This window comes from Conger conger, chromosome 14, assembly GCF_963514075.1.
Source record: "Conger conger chromosome 14, fConCon1.1, whole genome shotgun sequence".
NCBI classification, from domain to species: Eukaryota; Metazoa; Chordata; class Actinopteri; order Anguilliformes; family Congridae; genus Conger; species Conger conger.
The window spans coordinates 33,497,896-33,520,145 of NC_083773.1; the positions used below are offsets into that span (position 1 = coordinate 33,497,896).

At 45.2% G+C, this 22,250-nt stretch overlaps 1 protein-coding gene across 3 annotated transcripts in view; it reads right to left on the bottom strand.

The window, feature by feature from the left end:
* The window catches only part of arhgap4b (Rho GTPase activating protein 4b), a 35,231-nt gene that overhangs the window by 4,146 nt on the left and 8,835 nt on the right, over window positions 1-22,250 (bottom strand). The window contains exons 2-22 of one of the 3 annotated variants that reach the window (XM_061219561.1): window positions 21,882-21,987; window positions 21,463-21,700; window positions 20,334-20,505; window positions 18,186-18,348; window positions 17,736-17,798; window positions 16,982-17,158; window positions 16,480-16,608; window positions 14,499-14,720; window positions 13,189-13,290; window positions 12,573-12,752; window positions 11,662-11,746; window positions 11,341-11,368; window positions 7,075-7,171; window positions 4,198-4,258; window positions 3,677-3,754; window positions 3,078-3,206; window positions 2,485-2,590; window positions 1,320-1,547; window positions 1,162-1,217; window positions 708-903; window positions 399-488 (exon numbers count right to left, since the gene is read on the bottom strand). In XM_061219561.1, coding sequence (XP_061075545.1) covers window positions 399-488; window positions 708-903; window positions 1,162-1,217; window positions 1,320-1,547; window positions 2,485-2,590; window positions 3,078-3,206; window positions 3,677-3,754; window positions 4,198-4,258; window positions 7,075-7,171; window positions 11,341-11,368; window positions 11,662-11,746; window positions 12,573-12,752; window positions 13,189-13,290; window positions 14,499-14,720; window positions 16,480-16,608; window positions 16,982-17,158; window positions 17,736-17,798; window positions 18,186-18,348; window positions 20,334-20,505; window positions 21,463-21,529 — 2,429 coding nt within the window. In that variant the 5' untranslated portion in view covers window positions 21,530-21,700; window positions 21,882-21,987. Of the gene's footprint in view, window positions 1-398; window positions 489-707; window positions 904-1,161; window positions 1,218-1,319; window positions 1,548-2,484; window positions 2,591-3,077; window positions 3,207-3,676; window positions 3,755-4,197; window positions 4,259-7,074; window positions 7,172-11,340; window positions 11,369-11,661; window positions 11,747-12,572; window positions 12,753-13,188; window positions 13,291-14,498; window positions 14,721-16,479; window positions 16,609-16,981; window positions 17,159-17,735; window positions 17,799-18,185; window positions 18,349-20,333; window positions 20,506-21,462; window positions 21,988-22,250 lie in introns of all 3 variants that reach the window. The other 2 variants (XM_061219562.1, XM_061219563.1) reach the window with 2 other exon arrangements.

Genomic DNA, 22,250 nt, shown 5'->3' on the forward strand with positions numbered 1-22,250 from the left:
TCTAGCTTGGTAAGGCATGTAATGAGAGTAACGGGTCAAGCTTGGTAAGGCATGTAATGAGAGTAACAGGTCTAGCTTGGTAAGGCGTGTAATGAGTGTAACAGGTCTAGCTTGGTAAGGCGTGTAATGAGTGTAACAGGTCTAGCTTGGTAAGGTGTGTAATGAGAGTAACGGGTCTAGCTTGGTAAGGCATGTAATGAGAGTAACGGGTCTAGCTTGGTAAGGCGTGTAATGAGAGTAACGGGTCTAGCTTGGTAAGGCATGTAATGAGAGTAACGGGTCTAGCTTGGTAAGGCATGTAATGAGAGTAACGGGTTTAGCTTGGTAAGGCATGTAATGACAGTAACGGGTCTAGCTTGGTAAGGCGTGTAATGAGAGTAACGGGTCTAGCTTGGTACCGGGTGCCTTGCTCAGCCAGCTGCTTCTCCTCACTCAGATTCCCCGTGCTGCCACCTCGGTTGTCGTCCCTCCTTCCTCGATGACCGCTCCTGAGAGAGACAGAGAGAGAGAGAGAGAGAGAAAGGGGGGGGTCTAGGTAAGGAAAGCCTTCATGGTTTGTTCTTGTTTTTGAATAGGTGTTCTCTACATTTTCATAGGATGGAAAACTCAGAGCCACAGAGACTCTGTCAACTCAAATGGATGGTCCAATACTCCAATATACTGTACTCTGAATAAAAGCCTGTTCACTGGGCAGATGCTAAACTCACCCATCAGATACACTGATGTACTTGTGAGGGATGAGCCCTTTGACTCCACCCACTTCACCTTTCCACCAATCGGAAGATGCCTTGGTGTGCAGCAGGATATGGTCGCCCTGCTTGAATGACAGCTCTGCTGGTGAGCGAGCAGCGTAATCAAACATGGCCACAGCATCCCAATCTGCTCGAGAGACACAAACAAGCACTAAACACACACCAAACACGCACCAAGCATGCAACAAACAAACACCAAACAAACACCAAACACCCAACAAACACATTCAGCCATTTTGTAGAAATCAGCAGCTTTTACTATATATTGTAGAAATCAGCAGCTTTTACTATATATTGTGGAAATCAGCAGCTTTTACTTTTAATATATATTTATAAAATCTAAAATATACATTTTTAATATACTTTTACTTTATATATATATATAGATATCTGATCTGTTCACACTCACCTTCCTCACTGTGTCCGTGTTCAGACTCTCCATCCCCCTCCTCTGTGATTGGCTCACTGCAGGAACACATGACATCACAGCAGTGACGTTATGACTCATTATGTGACAGGCCCCTGATAGTGCCCCAAAGCCCTCTGGTCCAATCCCGTGCCTCTCACCAGTACTCCTGTTCCAGGGTCATGCACTTCTCGTACATGGGCCCCTGCAGCTCCTGGGGGCCGGGGAAGATGACCTCGTGCTGGAGGATCATGGTCTTGACCAGGGCATTGATCTGGGGCTGCAGGGTGACGGCGTCGCCCGTCTCCGCCCCCCTCAGCAGACTGGGGCCGAAGCACACCGCCAGGTTGTAGGGCTGCATCATGTTCTCATCACTGTACTGGGACACGCTGTATACACACACACACACACACACACGCAAGCACGCACACAGACAGCACACACACACACGCAAGCACGCACACAGACAGACAGCACACACACACACGCACGCACACAGACAAGCAGGCACACGCACGCATGCACAGACATCACACACACACACAAGCACGCACACGGACAGACAGCACACACACACACACACGCACGCACACAGACAAGCAGGCACACGCACGCACGCACACGCAGACACAAGTATGTTAGTGGGCACCTAAAGTGTTCAATATGGTTCAAAATGTCTGTTTGTCTCTGTAGGTGAAGTTCTGCAGCCTGTTGCACCAGTAAGTAAAGTAAGTTTGATCGCAAGTTAGCGTGTAAAGTTATGTAAATGTTACGTTGTAACTTGTTAGTTGTGTCTTTGTTTTGTTGCACAATTCATACTTAGGCTAGATATTAGCTAAATTGATGGTAAGCCGAAACGTTGTTGCATACAGTGAGGTCTCTATATTCAGACCAATTACGTATGTTTAAAAAACGCGTCTACGCGTCTCGTGCCCTTCTAACGTCAGGTGTCAAGTCATAAATGCCTCAATTATTTTCACTCAATGCCTACAGCTTTCAGCGCGTCAAACTCATCATACAAATTAAAGGGGTCATCTATGGCGAAGAATGCGCGGCTAGTTTGTACCACGCTGAGTTTCCCAATCGCTGAAATCGATGCGCTATGTCAACGGCTGTTTTAGGAATGACTTGTACATTTTAAGTTGTATTTCCATGTTGGAAGTAAATCAGTTGGTGCAACCAACAATAGATTATGGCATAACTCTGAACTTACGATCGAACTAGCCTACGTTTGAACTTACGTTATACTGGTGCAACAGGCTGCTGTACTGGATCACTAAGAGAGGAGAATAAGAAGAGAAAGATGGCAGGATGGATGTTACTCACTGCTGGAGGAAGGCAAAGAGGTATCTCATAACAATGATGACGGGCTGGGGAAAGGAGGAGACGACTGACTTCACGTGCGCTGCTCTCTCTGTCTCGCTCTCGATCTCTAAAGAGGTCGCACACACACACACACACACCGTAAGCCACAGCACAGCAGAATGGGTGCACACACACATACATATAAACACAAACACGCACACCAATACACAGACACACACACGCATACACATGCATACACACGGATACACACACACACACCGATACGATACACAGATGCATACACATGCATACACATGGATACATACGGATGGATACACACACACACACACCATAAGCCACAGCACAGCAGAATGGGCGCACACACATACATATAAACAAACACACACACACCAATACACAGACACACACACACGCATACACACACACACACACCGATATACAGACACACACACATGCATACAAATGGATACACACACACACACACACCGTAAGCCACAGCACAGCAGAATGGGTGCACACACACACACCTATAAACACACACACACACACACACACACACACACACACCAGTAGACAGTGCAGAAGTGTCTTACGGACGCATTCCATGAGCTGGCTGAAGTTCTCCTCGGGGAAAAGCGGTTTCTCCAGGCCTCTGAAGTACAGCTTCAGCACCCCGGCCACAGAGTCGATGTCACAGTCACTGTCTGTCAGGGGGTCCTCCCCTGTACCATCACAGCAACCAATCAGTCACTCAAACCGTATATCAATCATTCATTCCACCAATCAATCAACCAATCGGTCACTCAAACCGTATATATCAACCACTCATTCAACCAATCAATCAACCAATTGATCAACGCATCGATACATTGTTTAATAAACCAATCAATAAACCATTTAATCAACTAACCTATCAGTCATCCAGTCAGTCAGTCAACCAACCTATCAATAAATTACCCATACAACTTCAAATAAATTATCAATTCAGCCACTCAACTTGTCAGTCAATCACCTTATGGAACTTGAGTATGATTTCAAATGTAATCAGGTAAAACATGGGTCTAAAAGAGACAATGCAGATGCATATAAATAATATCGTTTGTGTACAGCTAAAAGAAAATGAGACAATAAAATGTATTCCTTTTGAAAATATAATAGCACACAACACAGTGCAGGAATGGAAGGGCCTTACCTCTCTCAAAGGCATCCCTGATCTGGGCCACCACACTCTGAGATCCTGGCACTCTGAATATCCCCTCATGGTGGAGACCTGTTTATTACATGCACACACACACACACACACACACACACACACATATGCACACACAGGTACGGGCACACACATGCACAATCAATACAATTTCAATAATATAAGATGCTGTAGGTCTCTGAGCCTGGGATGGGGAGCGCTGGGTTACACTGTTTGCACTGGGTCACAGGGCTGCACTGACTCACACTGTTTGCGCTGGGTCACAGGGCTGCACTGACTCACACTGTTTGCGCTGGGTCACAGGGCTGCACTGACTCACACTGTTTGCACTGGGTCATAGGGCTGCACTGACTCACACTGTTTGCACTGGGTCATAGGGCTGCACTGACTCACACTGTTTGCACTGGGTCATAGGGCTGCACTGACTCACACTGTTTGCGCTGTGTCAGAGGGCTGCACTGACTCACACTGTTTGCGCTGGGTCACACTGGGCCTGCACTCACCGTGAAGGTTGATGAAACGGATGCAGCTTTCCACCACCAGGGGGATGGGCTGGCCGGTGCTCTGTGAGAGAGGGCTGGAGTTAGCACAGGGCGTGGCTCTACCATAGGACACGCACACGCATATCAGTTTTACACAGCAGACATCAGAGTAAATGTATGACAACCGCTATCTACTCCCTCACACATGAAACTGTCAGTCCTTGGAGACACACTGGGGCAACTGAAAACCATTATCTTATTAATGTATGACCTTTATTTCAGTTCATTTGTGTATATCGAAAAATAAACAGGTTACAGAGTACTTAATGTAGTAATTATTGTACATATTAGTTTAAACTTAGTCATTTGACAAATGTAGCCAGGATGTAAGTTAAACTGGGGATATAGTTTTGTACTGTCACACTGATGCACAGAAGCACAGTCGCACAGACACACAGATGTACTGACGCACAGTAGCATAGACAGACAGACACACAGACGGACTGAAGCACAGACAGACAGGCAGACGGACTGAAACACAGACACAGACATACTGAAGGAGTGTAGCGATGGACAGAAGCATTGAAGCACAGAGGCACAGAAGAGAGATATGCTCTATTGATCCCCGTGGGGTCATTAATCATCTTTGAGAAAATAGTTACTTAGGAGCGGTGACCAACTCCCATTCTGAGGCCAGCGCCTTGCTGAAGTGCATCCAAGTATACCTAATGCATGGCTTTTGGTATGGAAGGATACCAGACTACCTGGAGTGAATCCACATGAACACGGGCAGAAAAAACTCCGGCCAGGACTTAAACCCAAAACGTCCTTCTTGTGAAGCAACAGAGCTAACCACTGTGCCACCATGCCGCACGGCCACACAGACACTGACACACAGCCACACAGAAGGACAGACACTCAGAAGCACAGACACAGACATACAGACATACTGAAGCACAGACACACAGACACACAAGTACACAGACACTCAGAAGCACAGACACACAAGTACACAGACACTCAGAAGCACAGACACACAGAAGCACAGACACTGAGAAGCACAGACACAGACATACAGACAGAGTGAAGCACAGACACACAAGTACACAGACACTCAGAAGCACAGACACACAAGTACACAGATACTCAGAAGCACAGACACACAAGTACACAGACACTCAGAAGCACAGACACACAAGTACACAGATACTCAGAAGCACAGACACACAAGTACACAGATACTCAGAAGCACAGACACACAAGTACACAGACACTCAGAAGCACAGACACACAAGTACACAGACACTCAGAAGCACAGACACACAAGTGCACAGACACTCAGAGGCACAGGGACAGACACACAGACAGCTCTACCTGTGTCCTAGACATTTTCCTCCTCCTCCTTGCAGCCACACGCAGCCAAGCAGAGGGGCGGATACAGGGCCAGACAAGAGGAAGCAGAGGAGGAGAGACAGACGGACAGAGCAAAAGACAGACCCACAGACAGACGCCCACAGAGGGGAAGAGACACAGACACAGAAGAGAGACCTGGTTAGATGTGAAACAGCAGTACCAGTGTTCCATAGCGTACCGAAATGAACATCACTGCCATCTTCCACACAGTGTCAAAAGGAGGGAGCCACTGGCCTGGATTCAGCCAACATTTGTCCTTAAATTTCACTGTCATAGAAGAGTGTTCCTTATTTTTCTTTAATTGTGACAAATTTAGTCGATTTCTGGAGTTGGCAAACTGTCTGTGAACCAAAAACTGTGAAACTGTAATTTTACACCCTGCAGTCCACTCAGTACTACAGAGAGCTAGTGCTGATCAGGGGAGAGGTGCGTTAACCACTGACTGCAGCTGGTAGGTTGTGGGCACCTGGTGCATCACTGTAAGGAATCCCAATTTTACTGTTTATTGAAAAAGAGAGAGGGATGGAGAGAGAATGTGGAAGAGAGAGAGAGTCCACTTTTAGCCCATAAGTTTGGCACGCAGACTAGCAGGTTAGGGTAGCATTGCGGCTCATGGTGGGAGAGGCACTTGGCAGATGGCTCCTCTGTTTGGTGGCGCGTTGCTACCGGAACATTCCAGCAGAGCAGGACAGTAATTGGCAGCAAGACGGAATCGGAATGAGAGACTGTGGCTTTACTGCAGAACACAGCGGGGCGTTATCCAGGAGGGGGGCAGGATGCAGTAAACTGAGGCGCCCGTATTCACCACCGAAAGAGGACAGGATCTGGTGATGAGCAGCCTCAACCTACAGCCCTGCACCCTCACACAGGTCTGCTGACCCCTCACTCACAATGCAAGTTATTATCCCCCCCCCCCCAACAAAAAAACGGGTGCACTGACCCCCCACATCACACAGGTGCGCCAATGCTAACGTCACCGAGGGTGTTGCAATAGAAGATCCCAGGAAATATGCATTTTTGACTTCTGCATCTAATTGCCCTTATATATACTGTAAATATCTATTTTTATTTCTATATTTTTCCCTCTATACTTCTTCCTATTTGGAATGTCCGGTCTGCAGACCCTCCACCACTAGGAGGCGCTCTTGCTCGACAAATATCCCTTTTTTCCTAGGTGACAGAAATGCTTGGTTAAGCACTGGCCTGCCGAACCTTGCTGCAGCTGCACTGCCACAGGCTCAGGGTTAAAATCACACACAGAGATAGAGCTTTACCCCCTTCACAGCCTCAGCAAGGACTTACTGCACACTACATCAGCACAGAGCAGAGCATCATGACGGCACAGCTGGAGGCAGGGGAATACGTGTGTGTGTGGGGGGTGAAAGAGAACAGACAAACACAAAAGAGAGTGGGAGGCAGACAGCAGCAGCAGGTTGAGCCGGTGTGGGCCAGTGTGGGCCAGTTTGGGCCAGTTTGGGCCGGTACCTGGATGAAGGAGACCATGTCTCCAGTGAAGAGTTTGTGGTTGTACTGGGAGAAGGGCCGAGACTTCCTCACACGCATCGACCTGCTGGAGTGTGTTCTGGGAATATACAGGAGTGTGTGCTGTAACACTGTGCACACTTACACACACACTGACACGCACATACACACACATACACACACACACACACACACACACACACACACAGAGGTCCTCCATCCTGCTGGAGTGTGTTCTGGGAACACTGTGCTAACTTACACACACACACACACAACGATTGCAGTAATGGAGGAAACTTGCTTTGCTTTCCATTTACCCAGCTTAATTGTCCTCTGACCACTACCCTGTGGACATAGCCAAGACTTCCAAAATGAAAAACTAGGAGCTGGCACTTGTGAAATGGCTTGTAGCCGTGGCGGCTACTTAAGCTGTCTACAGTAGTAAGATAGGCTTCTTCTAAACCTGAATCGAAGGACAGCCTACTTCTAGTAAGAACACCTCGCTGTGGTCCTCATCAATCACAATGATATCTAGTTTGTTTGCTAGTACATTTGACAATCGATGAAGGTCATTAATTCTTAAGTTCTTAAGTAACACAACAGAAGAATTAAGGATGGGATGATGCATCTTTAGTTATAATGTCGACAATTCTGTCATGTCTGGCTATGAACAGTCCCTTGACAGCCATTTAATATATGAGACAGATTCTATGACGTGTTGCTGTCCACGATGTAAACAATAAGAAATGTACATATTGCGATACCAGATAGATTGAGTTTGGTCGGCAACACACGGAGTTGTGTTTTTTACAGTGAAGATAGAGGACTTTCTTAGCAATCGCTGCATTTTGTAAAAATTGTCCGGGGCACAGAGGGATCAGCTGAAGGGAGGCAGCTGGAGTATTGTCCAGAGCCGCCACCCCTGCTGCTCTTTAAGCGCTAAAGCCCCGGACACACCAAACCGACGGTCGGCCGTCGGACGTCGGTGGGGCCCTGTCGGCCGAGTCTTTCCGGTGTGTCCCGCACGCCGACACTCCGTCGGAGTGTTTTGGAGAGCTCTCTCATCGACGGCTCCGGGGGCTCCGACGCCGACCGTCGGTTTGGTGTGTCCGGGGCTTAAGAGACAAGCTAGCGCTCCTGAGATGGGGAGTTTGCATGAGATTCCATCGCGGTTCCCTGTTTCCCAATGATCGTAACAGGCCCAGAGACATTCACATCTCAGAATCGGCTCATTTCTGAGCTGATTTCTCATTTCAGTCGAATAAAAAAGATTTAGATTTAGATCCGGCCAGTGAGAATTAATGCTGAAACAATTTAGTCTGTATACAATTTAGATATAATTGAAAACAATTTATATCTTTTTTATCTTTTTTTTTTTTAAACCAAGGACTAGAGGGCAGCCCATTTACTCCAGAGGCGTTGTATCGCTCTACTTTAGGTCAGGAAGGGAGGTTTCTGGCAAGTTCCATGACTGCTTTGTCATTAAAAAAAATGTTGAAGTCCGATACCCCTAATTCAGCCTTGCTTTGGTTGAAGAATATGATGTCACAGGTTGTGTGAATGCTCAAGATAATTATTCTATTATCTGCTGCACATTCCTGCTGTTCAGGTTGTGAAGGACTTTCTTTAGTTAATTATTAAAATGTAGTGTAAAATGTATAGTACGTTTATTTATGACCTTTCATTGAATTATTTTTGAAAGAATCTTATCTGTACAGAATGTTATACAGGTGCCTAAGACTTTTGCACAGTACTGTACATCAAGCCTAGCGTGAAAATGTCTTCCACTGGCCGTTTCCACTAACCAGTGTTATTGCATCACAGACTTGGTTGGTTCCTCTTTTATGGTGAATGTGAGGATTTCAATCTGATTTGGCATGCTACGAGCTACACACACACAAACACACTTGTACCATCTGGCTGGAGTGTGTTCTGGGAACATGAATTGTGAGAGAAGGCAACAGGAAATGTTCAGTCCTATCACCTTGCAAGGTATAATATGTTAATACATTAATAGCTCAGAAACTGTTGATCTCCTGAGCCACAGTTCTGCGGGCAGAAATGAAACGGCCAGACAGGTCAACGCTGACAGGAAGGTGACAGTAATGCAAACCACACATTACAACAGTGGTATGCAGAAGAACAGTTCTCAAACGCGTCAAACTTCTTAAGTGGATAGGCTACAGCAGCAGAAAAAAATAAGTCTCATAAATACCTACTAAAGGGTTCACTGAGTGTATATCAAACATGACAAAAACACAATACACATCACCTATTACAAAATATTCCACTTTCTAAAATGAATGAAAAGTTAAAAAAAGGTATAACATTAACCTCTCCATAAAATTAAGAACTGAATTTTGAATCACAAAGAGAAATTGTGACAGCCTTCACAAAATACTATGGTGGATCTCACACTGTGGCTCTAACAGCAATGCCTATTCAAACTGCCAATGCAAATGACCCTAATAGTGCTGTAGAGCCATGCCCAGTTAACCAATCATGAACTGCTCGACTGCAGGAACATCCGAACGGTCCGAACAGTATTCTGAAATTCAGCATTGACACAGAGTTTCCATCACCGCATCAACATGAACGCCCCAACAATCTGCGTCTACATTACCTGGCAAGCTGCTCCACACACTGACAACTCTGCGGGCTCGATCTTGGACTTGCCGCAACATGGTGCTAACCCAAAAGCAAATGTCGTTGCCAGTTTCAGACAGACGCAGTTGTCATTGTCCCGTCCAGCGCCCACGCTGTTAAAATAGCAAAGGACCTTGCGCCTAAGTGGGCGGGTTGGTCTTAAAGTGAGGCGTGGTCACAGTATTGTTGGCATATTGCTATTTTCATGCAGCTGAAACCAGTTGCGCTATGGCCAACCAAAAACCTGGTCTTAAGTCACGTCACAGTTTCATTGCTATCTATAAGGGTACGTACATATTAGGCTGAATACACTAAGCCAGAGGTGTCAAACTGTCCTGGAGGGCCGCAGTGTCTGCTGGTACTTGTAGTTTCCTTTCTATCAGCAGCCAGTTAAGGCCTTGAGAACAAGGTGTGTGGACTCTTTAGCCAATGAAAGACTTTGAAATGTATCTCTCGTGCTGAAACTGGAGTTTGACACCCCTGCACTAAGCCAACGGTCAGGCGACAATAGCATCAGCCTTAGCTTTGACATGGGAGAAGGGGCGCAGTGGAAGACCACAACAAAAGGTTGGTTATAGGCATGTTATAGTTATAGTTATTTACCACAATAGGACTATTAGGCTGCCAGTTTGTATTTTCAAACTTTTGTTACCAAAAGTAAACGTAAAGTAAAGGTTACTTCTGACAACAGTTGATATGTCCTGGGACTTAATTCTCAGCGTGTCCACTTGATGCAATTTACAAACTACTGGCAAAACTCTAAAAATTACTTGTTAAATTACTTCCTTGTTTATTTTTGTGAATGTTGGCAGGTGCAATGGAATATGTCTTTGCCACCATTTTCACACATTTTTTTAACCCTATTCTACTTTTTTTTTCACATTTTTTAATTACAGATTTCCAGACTTTAATCAATTAAAGCCCTGCTGATTTCACCTGTTTCAACTGAACAAAACTAGTCTAATTAAGAAAAAAAAGCCTTAATCTAAAACTAAATATATAGAAATAAATATGTCTTTTGAAGTCTTCTTTAATATGCCTTTATATTAGCATTCAGTCAAGGGGTAAACACATGTGGCTCTAAAGGGAATGAAAAATGACAATCTGATTGGTTTATCACATGTTATGCCTAAAACACCCCTATTAATTACTTAAGCCACTGAGTCCATCCCATTTTGAACCTTGAGCCTCACTTTGCACTTAAAATATCTACCATGAAACTAAAGCAGAAATGGGTCTGACCACATCCTAAATGCATCGGACCAAGTGCTAACACTGTTAAAATAAAGCCCTGTGTGTACAAATATTATCAGTGTTTTTAAGGAATTTGCCTTCAGTACAGAGTGTCATCCAGTACATTAGTCATGTTTAAGAATGACCACTGTTTGATGCAGAGGGCAGGGCTCTTGATGAACCAGTTGAATACATCTCATACGGCACCAGAACAATGGAATAATGGAACAATGACCCATCAAATCCAAGCCATACCATTCAGCAGCAAAATGCTGGCCAATCACATATGTTCAATACTGTACCACGACAGAACGTGGACCAGGCGGATGGAGAAAGAAAGAGAGAGGGAGACAAAGAGAGAGAGTGTACAATCAAGTTATTTTTATTTACCTGGAGGGGTCACTGTCAACTGCTTCAGCTGGTGGAGAAGAAGCAAAGGGAAAGACAGAGATAAATATTCATAATCCAAACCATCTTTATTTACATTTGAATGTGTTGTACAAAAACCTGACAATATAGCACCATACTGGATAGTCATATTTATTATAAAAAGCCTTGTAATGCATTCAAAACCATCCTGAATAAGACACTTATAACACAGACTTCATATTTAATTCATGACCTTCATCACAGCAGGCAGATGCTACACACTACAAAATAATAATAATAATAATAATAATAATAATAATAATAATAATGCATGTGCAGTACCTTTCTGTATAGCCTCCTTCAGCAGGTCGTGTTTGGCCTGCAGCTTAGAGATGAGAGAATTTCCACTGAGGTGCTCCTTCACTTTCTGAGAAAGGAAAACCAGAATTCTCATTTATACATAATATAAAAGAGATATATGAGTAATATAATTACAGTTACAGTATACTTACACAGTCATCTTCATCCCCATCTTTACCCTCATGAGTATGCAGTAATCAGCCTATTGCTGCGCCCTGCCATTCTAATTCACTCAGTGAGCACTTTATTAGGCATTTATTAGGCTCATTTTGTAGACTTATTGGTCTTCTGCTGCTGGAGCCTATTCACTTAGAGGTTTGATGCGTTCCATGTTCAGAGATGCTCTACTGCATATCACTGTTGTAATGTGTGGTTATTTATGTTACTGTTACCTTACTGTCAGCTTTGACCAGTCTTAACATCGCATTTTTCTTGCAGAACTGCTGCTCACTGGAAGTTTTTGTGTTTTTCTCACCATTCCCTATTTACCATTCTAGAGACTGTTGTGTATGAAAATTCCAGGAGATCACCAGTTTCTGAGTTTCCACCCTTTCTGGCACCAACAATCATTCTATGGTCAACATCACTTAGATCACATTTCTTCCCCATTCTCACATTTGGTCTGAAAAACAACCAAACCTCTTGACAATGTTTATGCATTTAGTCGCTGCCATATGATTGTCAGATTAAATATTTGCATTTACAAGCTGGTGTACAGGTCAATCTAATAAAGTGCTCACTGGTTGTATGTCCTGCAGTGTGACACCAAAGATCACACGGTACTTTTTGAAGAGGTAGCCTCCCTAAAGGATTGTGATGCATGTTGTTTGCTGCTGGAAGCTGTTCATGTGTTTGTCGCATTCTCTTTTTCTGAGAAAAGCAGTAATACTCACAGTGAAGTAGTATCCTTCTGTCTCCTGCTGATTGGCTCGCCGTTTGAGCATGCTCAGTTTGCTGCTGGCGGCGTCGCCCTCCTGCGATTGGCCTACGGCGTTGTCAGGGGCGGGGTTGCAGTCATCATCAGAGATGTTGTCCATGAGGGCAGTGTAAGTTGCTCGCAGTGTTTTATTGGCCTGTGGGCAGGGCAGGGCAGGAGGGGCGGGGCAGCAGAAAAGGGGCATTACCAGTCTGAATCTTCACTGTATCTTTAAGCAAACTGGCTGAAATTTTGCCTACACTGGGCTCTGCCAGAAAGATACAGAGGTGTGTCTCCATCCACAAGAAAAAAAATTGTGTTGCATGAGAAGAAGAATAAAATGAGAGTGATTCAGGGCTGCAATGCAGGCGTGAGTAATTGCTCTTTGGCATTACTGTAGTGTAAGGCATAGCTGTATGTGAACACTAATCTAATGGAAGATAATAGCCCCGTGTTGTCTCAGTCTCTCTAAGAGCCTGCTGATTCTGTACGTATTGCTCCTGCTGTGCTGTACTGTACTAGCCTAATTGCTATTGATCCCGTATTGTATTTACTGATGTTCATATGGGACAGACGAACAGATGAGTACATACCTCCTCCGTCTCTAGGGTGATGACCGCCAGTCTGGACTGCAACTGCTGGAATCGAGTCTCCAGCTCGTATTTCACCTGGCATTCTGCACTAACCTCACACACCTGCAACACACACACACAGAATATACCACTATCTCATCTGTAACAGCATTAACCTCCCACACCTGCAACACACACACACACACACACACACAGAATATACCACTATCTCATCTGTAACAGCATTAACCTCCCACACCTGCAACATACACACACAGAATATATCACTATCTCATCTGTAACAGCATTAACCTCCCACACCTGCAACATACACACACAGAATATATCACTATCTCATCTGTAACAGCATTAACATCACACACCTGCAACATACACACACAGAATATATCACTATCTCATCTGTAACAGCATTAACATCACACACCTGCAACATACACACACAGAATATATCACTATCTCATCTGTAACAGCATTAACATCACACACCTGCAACATACACACACAGAATATATCACTATCTCATCTGTAACAGCATTAACATCACACACCTGCCACACACACACAGAATATATCACTATCTCATCTGTAACAGCATTAACCTCACAAACCTGCCACACACACACAGAATATATCACTATCTCATCTGTAACAGCATTAACATCACACACCTGCAACACACACACAGAATATATCACTATCTCATCTGTAACAGCACTAATCTCACACATATGCAACATGCAATATACACCGCTAGCCATATTACACACACAAATACACACACACACACACACACACACACACACACAAAAGACAAAAATCTCAGCTAATCATGTACATCAAACCACTGCTGAAAACATATTATTTGTCTTTACATGGATTATAGAGGAGTTGTAGGCGCTACAAAAACACTGAAAGTATCAAAATGCGCAGTCCCCAAAGAAATCAACACAATCCATATTAAGAAACTGTGCATTTCAATTATCCATTAGGACTTCCGGAAATGTATGACATCACAATGACATGCTCATTTGCATCTGACCGCCTTCAGGACGGCTCACCTCGCAGCTGGAAGAAATCAAAGCGCTCGGCACAGCCAATCAGAACAGAGGTTCATTGATATGAGCCTCAAAGACACGGTAACTAAAACAGCCTGTTCTTGGTGAAGCTCATGACATGTAAAACTGGACAGAGATTGTTTTTGGTACTTAAAACCAGTCAAATGTCTCCTTATGGACATCAGGACAGGTGGGGATATAGGACCATTAAGGACGTCGTTTGAGCTGATGAGTGAGGCGCGTGAGGAGGCTTACCTCGTCCCCTTCGTGAGGCTGGTGCTGGAATCGGAAGGGCAGGCAGAACGTGGCGTTGTGCGCCTGCAGCAGGGCGTCCCGGTCCTGGTTCTGATCCAGCCCGGTCACAGCACTCTCCAGCTGCTGCAGTCCGTTCTTCAGGTTCTCCTGGACCCGATGCCGGCTGGACAAAAATCCACGCATCACCCGCGACAGCGAGAGGTGGTAGCCCAGGTCCGTGCACTGTGAGAGCCACAAACGGTGGCAGGTTGTCAGACCATCACCATGGCAACAAATGTTGCTCTTTCAGCAATCAGTTCCACATAAACAAGAGGATTTAAAACCTGCTTTTTTAAATGAATGGATTTTTAGCATAGGATCTATACAGTACATGTACCATTTACAAAACATGAATCTGTGTACTTTTTCGTTTTTAATTAAATCATGCTTTAAATATCTTTTTTGCGTCCAGCTCTACCAAGTGACACACTCTACCAAGTGTAATACTCTGGGAAGAGTATTCCTCATGCCACAGGAACAAAAAGACAGAGCCAGGAATGTGGCACTTCCTGGCTGGAGCATAAACAGGCTAGTTGTAGGCTACTGGAGCCTCACACAGCAAACGAGTAGAGCACACAATGACGTCAAAAAAATACACACTTCAGCTGTTCCTGGAAAAACAGGATGGCAATTAATGATAATGCTTTTTTGGGTGCAAAGACTGCAAATGGAAAACTCAGAATAGCCTACATGAGCTGAACATGTGCACCTACATGGGGCTCTAATTTTGAATATCCTTCCGTTTTCATTTATCAAGTATGCTGGTCAAGTAAAATAGCTAGACTGTAGATAAAAAAGAAATTTTATGAAGTAGTGGACTACTACATTTTTTATTCCCACTTGTAAGCTAGCAAGCTAATACAAGACAAAAAAAAATCAGCTTCACAATTAAATAGGCTAATATGGTCAAGCTAAAATGTAAGAATGAGAAATTAATAGCCAGATCAAATTTATTTTGCCATATTGACTACAGAATCAGACCGTATATTACACTTATGTTGTCAGTAATCATTCAATTTATGTATAGTTATATTAATATGGATACAAATATTTCTGTTAATGTTTATGTTTGATTTGCCGTTAGTGACTAATCTTATTAAGAGTTACATTTTCCCTTGACCGTGCTGAGCAGAAAGCAGCTGTCAAGATAGAGTGAATCACAGCAGTGACCAAGGTTTTGCTAATCAAAGAGATCTGCAGTCTGACCCCGTATGCTTTCATAAGGCATCCTAATTGGCATTTAGAAAAATATACAACTTTATCTCTCCTGCTCAGGCCTTTTATATGACTAATAACTGCCCATTGACATGTATGTATTAACGGAAATTGCAAAAGTTTATGCCCATCTCCTTCAGTAATCATTTGTGTTTCTCACTGTATGTGAAAAACATCACATTTCCTCCTTGCTATGCCATAAGGATTTTAATTACAGTGAAGCAGAAAGGCCCTGTAAACACAGCTGTACGCCCTTGGGCTGGGTCTGCAGACAGACAGAAACTGAGAATACTTAACCTCCACTTCAGACTTTCACGGCCAGTTTTGCAGACACAGGTTAAGCCTAGTCCTACACTAAAGTCCACTCTGAATGGAGATTTCCCAAACATAACTCAATTTAGTGCAGGACTAAGCTTAGCCTGTGTCCATGAAACCAGTCACCAGAGTTAGAGAGTCTGAGCTGTTAGACATTTGCGACTCCACTGAGGCAAAATTTAATAAAGGATTTGGCGTCAGAGAACATACATTGGTTGGGGGTATGGGTTGAAGGTTTTGCTACCCTGACTTTAGATGGTATTCTCAAAGACGCAGAGACAGAGCAACAATCTCAGGGGGGAAGGAAAGAATGATAACACATCAATGGATATGAGAAGGCCCAAGTCGGTTAGTAGTACTTCCTCAGAGATGGTCTGACAGACAGGAAGTTGCAGGGCGCAGAGACACTCACATCGATGAGAGTGCAGATGTCCTGCAGATAGTACTTGTTCATGGAGGCATTGGCAGCAGCCAGGCTCAGCAGGTAGTCATTCCGAGCTTTAGTGCACTTCAACTGCATCTCCTGGACTTTCCCCTGTCTCTGTACACACACACACACACACACACCTTTATTTTAGGTTCAGCTATCAGATCTGCCGCATCCCCCCCACAGCTGAGCATCAGAGTACACTTGGCGTGCAGCTTGTCAGTCCCCCTGACTGAATCCCTCCCTCCCTGGGTGATGCTTGGTGAATTCGCCCAGCAGGGCTGCTGGCCACAGTCTATGCTGGCACCGTCCAGATTAGATACGAGACCTTGTGTCACACCCACACACTGCCCACACACTGGAAAAGAGCCTTAACAGGATGTTCCTCCCAGCAACCCACAGCTAAGACTCATAAAATGACACTGGTGACAGAAAGCACTGCTGCTTTGATTGAATATTGTGTGATTGGATGTGAAAAATGCACCACCTTTTCCATCAGCCTGTCAATTTTCTTGACTGAGCTGCGCCTCTGCCCTGCTGATTGGCTGATGACTCCCAGGTCAGTGCTTTTGCCAGTCTTTCGTTCCTCCAATCGCGTGGCCTCCTTGAGCTTGCCCTCTGCAGATAGGTAGTCAGAGTGGTACTGGTGATAGGACTTCAGTGCCTGGACAAGCAGACACATGGAGCAAAGAGAAAAGGAACGGTGTTCAGTGAAGTATAATTACAACAATGTTTCCTCAGCAGGTAAACACAGACTACCAGCTGTTGCTTTGAGCTAAGAATGTGTGTAAAGTGTGTGTTACTCACCAGCTGTAGCTCTGAGCTGTGTGTGTGTAAAGTGTGTGTTACTCACCAGCTGTAGCTCTGAGCTGTGTGTGTGTAAAGTGTGTGTTACTCACCAGCTGTAGCACTGAGCTGTGTGTGTGTGTGTAAAGTGTGTGTTACTCACCAGCTGTAGCACTGAGCTGTGTGTGTGTGTAAAGTGTGTGTTACTCACCAGCTGTAGCACTGAGCTGTGTGTGTGTGTAAAGTGTGTGTTACTCACCAGCTGTAGCACTGAGCTGTGTGTGTGTGTGTAAAGTGTGTGTTACTCACCAGCTGTAGCTCTGAGCTGTGTGTGTGTGTGTAAAGTGTGTGTTACTCACCAGCTGTAGCTCTGAGCTGTGTGTGTGTAAAGTGTCTGTTACTCACCAGCTGTAGCACTGAGCTGTGTGTGTGTGTGTAAAGTGTGTGTTACTCACCAGCTGTAGCTCCGAGGTGACCTTGAGAAGCTCATCCTGCATCTGAAGCCCTACTTCCTTACTCTGAAATAGAACAGAGGAAGTGTACCACATCAATATGGGAAACATGCCCTGATTAACAATATGTCAATTATATTGATTTCCCAATATATGTATGTATGTGCATTACAGTATATGTTGTTTGGCTTTTCTTACTGAGCAGAAGAGAGAAACATAACTATCATACCAGAGATAGACAGAGGGGTAGGGTGTTGAGGGAGGTCTAGAACAGGGACCGACTGGCCCTGCATTTAGCCATGTGTCCTCTCTACAGTAAAAGGGATGGATTGATGGAGGGAGGTATACAGCAGTACTCAGATGTTTGGCCATTCGGTGTGCATGCTCCATGCAGTGAAATAGAGGGAGCGATATAGAATAGAGAGATGGAAGGAGGTGTAGAGCAGAACTCACGCGTTTGGCCAGCCGGTGCGTATCCTCCATGCAGTGGGAGAGCCTCTGCGTGAGGTTGTTGCTGCAGTACTCGCTGGTGGCTCCGTGGTCCCGGCTCTCCTGCCGGGTCTGGGCCAGCAGAACGGACCAGCACTGAGCCACAGACTGCTCACTCTGCTCCTTCCTGAGACCGGGGCAGAACACACCTTCCATTACCCACAATGCACCACCACCAAGCCAATTCTCAAGAGAACTGCTTTTTAGTTTTCTCTTTTACTTTGTGTTTATGCAGACACAAATCATCCTCAGACTGCAGAAAATATCTGAAGTGTCAAATGAGAAATATATTACAGAAAAGTCAGTTTACTTCTTGGTTTTGGTGATAGATGTGGCATGGTTTAGCTCTTACTTTTGGTGGTAAGATGCAGCATGGTTTACCTCTTGCTTTTGGTGGGTCAGATGTGGCATGGTTTACCTCTTACTTTTGGTGGTAAGATGCGGCATGGTTTACCTCTTGCTTTTGGAGGGTCAGATGTGGCATGGTTTACCTCTTACTTTTGGTGGTAAGATGTAGCATGGATTACCTCTTGACTTTGGTGGTGGGATGTGGCATGGTTTACCTCTTGCTTTTGGTGGGTCAGATGTGGCATGGTTTACCTCTTACTTTTGGTGGTAAGATGCGGCATGGTTTACCTCTTGCTTTTGGAGGGTCAGATGTGGCATGGTTTACCTCTTACTTTTGGTGGTAAGATGTGGCATGGTTTACCTCTTGCTTTTGGTGGTAAGATGTAGCATGGATTACCTCTTGATTTTGGTGGTAGGATGTGGCATGGTTTACCTCTTGCTTTTGGTGGTAAGATGTGCATGGTTTACCTCTTACATTTGGTGGTAAGATGTGTTATGGTTTACCTCTTACTTTTGGTGGTAAGATGTGGCATGGTTTACCTCTTACTTTTGGTGGTAAGATGTGGCATGGTTTACCTCTTACTTTTGGTGGTAAGATGTGGCCTGGTTTACCTCTTACTTTTGGTGGTAGGATGTGGCATGGTTTAGCTCTTACTTTTGGTGGTAAGATGTGGCATGGTTTACCTCTTGCTTTTGGTGGTAAGATGTGGCATGGTTTACCTCTTGCTTTTGGTGGTAAGATGTGGCATGGTTTACCTCTTACTTTTGGTGGTAAGATGTGGCATGGTTTACCTCTTACTTTTGGTGGTAGGATGTGGCACGGTTTACCTCTTGCTTTTGGTGGTAAGATGTGGCAGGGTTTACCTCTTACTTTTGGTGGTAAGATGTGGCATGGTTTACCTCTTACTTTTGGTGGTAGGATGTGGCATGGTTTACCTCTTGCTTTTGGTGGTAAGAAGTGGCATGGTTTACCTCTTACTTTTGGTGGTAGGATGTGGCATGGTTTACCTCTTGCTTTTGGTGGTAAGATGTGGCATGGTTTACCTCTTGCTTTTGGTGGTAAGATGTGGCATGGTTTACCTCTTGTTTTTGGTGGTAAGATGCGGCATGGTTTACCTCTTGCTTTTGGTGGTAAGATGTGGCAGGGTTTACCTCTTGCTTTTGGTGGTAAGATGTGGCATGGTTTACCTCTTACTTTTGGTGGTAGGATGTGGCACGGTTTACCTCTTGCTTTTGGTGGTAAGATGTGGCCTGGTTTACCTCTTACTTTTGGTGGTAGGATGTGGCACGGTTTACCTCTTGCTTTTGGTGGTAAGATGTGGCACGGTTTACCTCTTACATTTGGTGGTAAGATGTGTTATGGCTTACCTCTTACTTTTGGTGGTAAGATGTGGCATGGTTTACCTCTTACTTTTGGTGGAAAGATGTGGCATGGTTTACCTCTTACTTTTGGTGGTAGGATGGGGTATGGTTTACCTCTTGCATTTGGTGGTAAGATGTGGCACGGCTTACCTCTTGCTTTTGGTGGTAAGATGTGGCATGGTTCACCTCTTACTTTTGGTGGTAGGATGTGGCACGGTTTACCTCTTGCTTTTGGTGGTAAGATGTGGCACGGTTTACCTCTTGCCTTTGGTGGTAAGATGTGGCATGGTTTACCTCTTACTTTTGGTGGTAGGATGTGGCATGGTTTACCTCTTGCTTTTGGTGGTAAGATGTGGCATGGTTTACCTCTTCATTATGGCAGTAGAGCATGGTCCTGCTTACCTCTTGACTTTGGTGGTGAAGCGCTCGGTCAGCTTGTCCAGTGCCCGAGCGTACTCCCCCTCAATCTCCCCCCGTCGGCGCAGGTAGTCACTCATGTCCTGCAGCTGCTGCGTTTTCTGCTCCAGCTGCGCATCCAGAACCTTCAGCTGCTCCGAGAGCTGATTGCGTACCTCTGTGTGGGTGGGGAGCAAGCCCAATGATATCAGCACACAGAATACAGTACTGCACATGCTCAGTGAGGCGTTCAATGCTGCACATGCTCAGTGAGGCTCTCAATGCTGCACACGCTCAGTGAGGCGCTCAATGCTGCACACGCTCAGTGAGGCGCTCAATGCTGCACACGCTCAGTGAGGCGCTCAATGCTGCACATGCTCAGTGAGGAGTTCAATGCTGCACATGCTCAGTGAGGCGCTCAATGCTGCACATGCTCAGTGAGGCGCTCAATGCTGCACACGCTCAGTGAGGCGCTCAATGCTGCATACGCTCAGTGAGGCGCTCAATGCTGCACATGCTCAGTGAGGCGCTCAATGCTGCACATGCTCAGTGAGGCTCTCAATGCTGCACACGCTCACTGAGGAACCAACAGCTGCCACATACTTAGTCAGGCACACACTATTGCACATGCACAGTGAGTCATAATCTGGATTGCTATACCAGTGTCCCTCGGTGCCAGTTTATCAACCCATCCACGTAATGTGATGCTATCCTGCCAAGCATTCCTGCAGATGGGAATGAGCTTTACATTGGCACTAACGGCAATATGTTTACATGTTCATCCAATATGCATTGTGTACTCTCCCTACCATCTATAATAATAATGGCAGAATGTAAAGCTCTCTGCTTTACCCCTCCTCCCTCTCTCCCTCCTCCCTTTTTCTCTCTCTCTCTGAAGAATACATATAGCTGCAGGCTGAGGTCTGAGTGGATGAGAGGAGACATCATCGTGAATACTCTATAAATACACACACACACACTGTACACACTAATATGCATTAATACACAGTGACATGCACACACATTCACACTGAAGAGACATCAATCAATCAATAGGACTGTACAAATACACATGCACAGCAAGACACACACACTCTCTCTCTCATACCACACACACACACACACACACTAATACCTTTAATCTGGGTGTCATACTCTGCCAGGCTCCCTTTCTCCTTCTTCAGTTTCCCGTGCGATGTCATCGTCTCACCACCAGGGGCACCGTCTGGCTCCAAGTAAAACCTTCCACTGCTGTGTCCTGTGCCGTTTGACTGCGCGGCGATATCTGGCCGTTACCTGTAGCCACCGCTCTGTCACAATGTGCTCAGTGTTCTACTGCTCCACTGCTTCTCCCGAGCACCGTTGCCACATGGCTGCAGTAAAAGGTGTGCAATTTCCCTATAAAACTACTGTACTAACCCCTCTTCACGTACGCACACAGACACACACACACGCATACACGCACGCACGCACGCATGCACACACACACTGAAGTTTACAGCTGCTCTTTACAGCATGCTGTTTGTTTCACAGCCCTGTCTGCCTCTCTGTCACCTTGTGCTTCAGAGCCGTGTACTCTGAAAAAAAATGTTACGTCTCTTTTAGACTACGACGATGTCTTCTGGTTCCTGATTCGGCAAATAAGAGTGATTGTCTTCGCCTGAGAGAGAGAGAGAGAGAGAGAGAGAGAGAGAGAGAGAGAGACAGAGAGAGAGACAGAGAGAGAGAGCAGTTATGTCTGCATTTATGGTGGTAAGAAAGTGAAAAAGCAGAACGATCAAAATAGTACCACTATTTTCTGGGGTTTTCCACTTCCATGACACCAAAAAGGAGGACACTTTGCAGGATTCAGCAGAGCCAGAATAAGACAGACTGACTCATAATTAGGCTATAGTGTCACAGTGTGGGCACCACCACATAGCT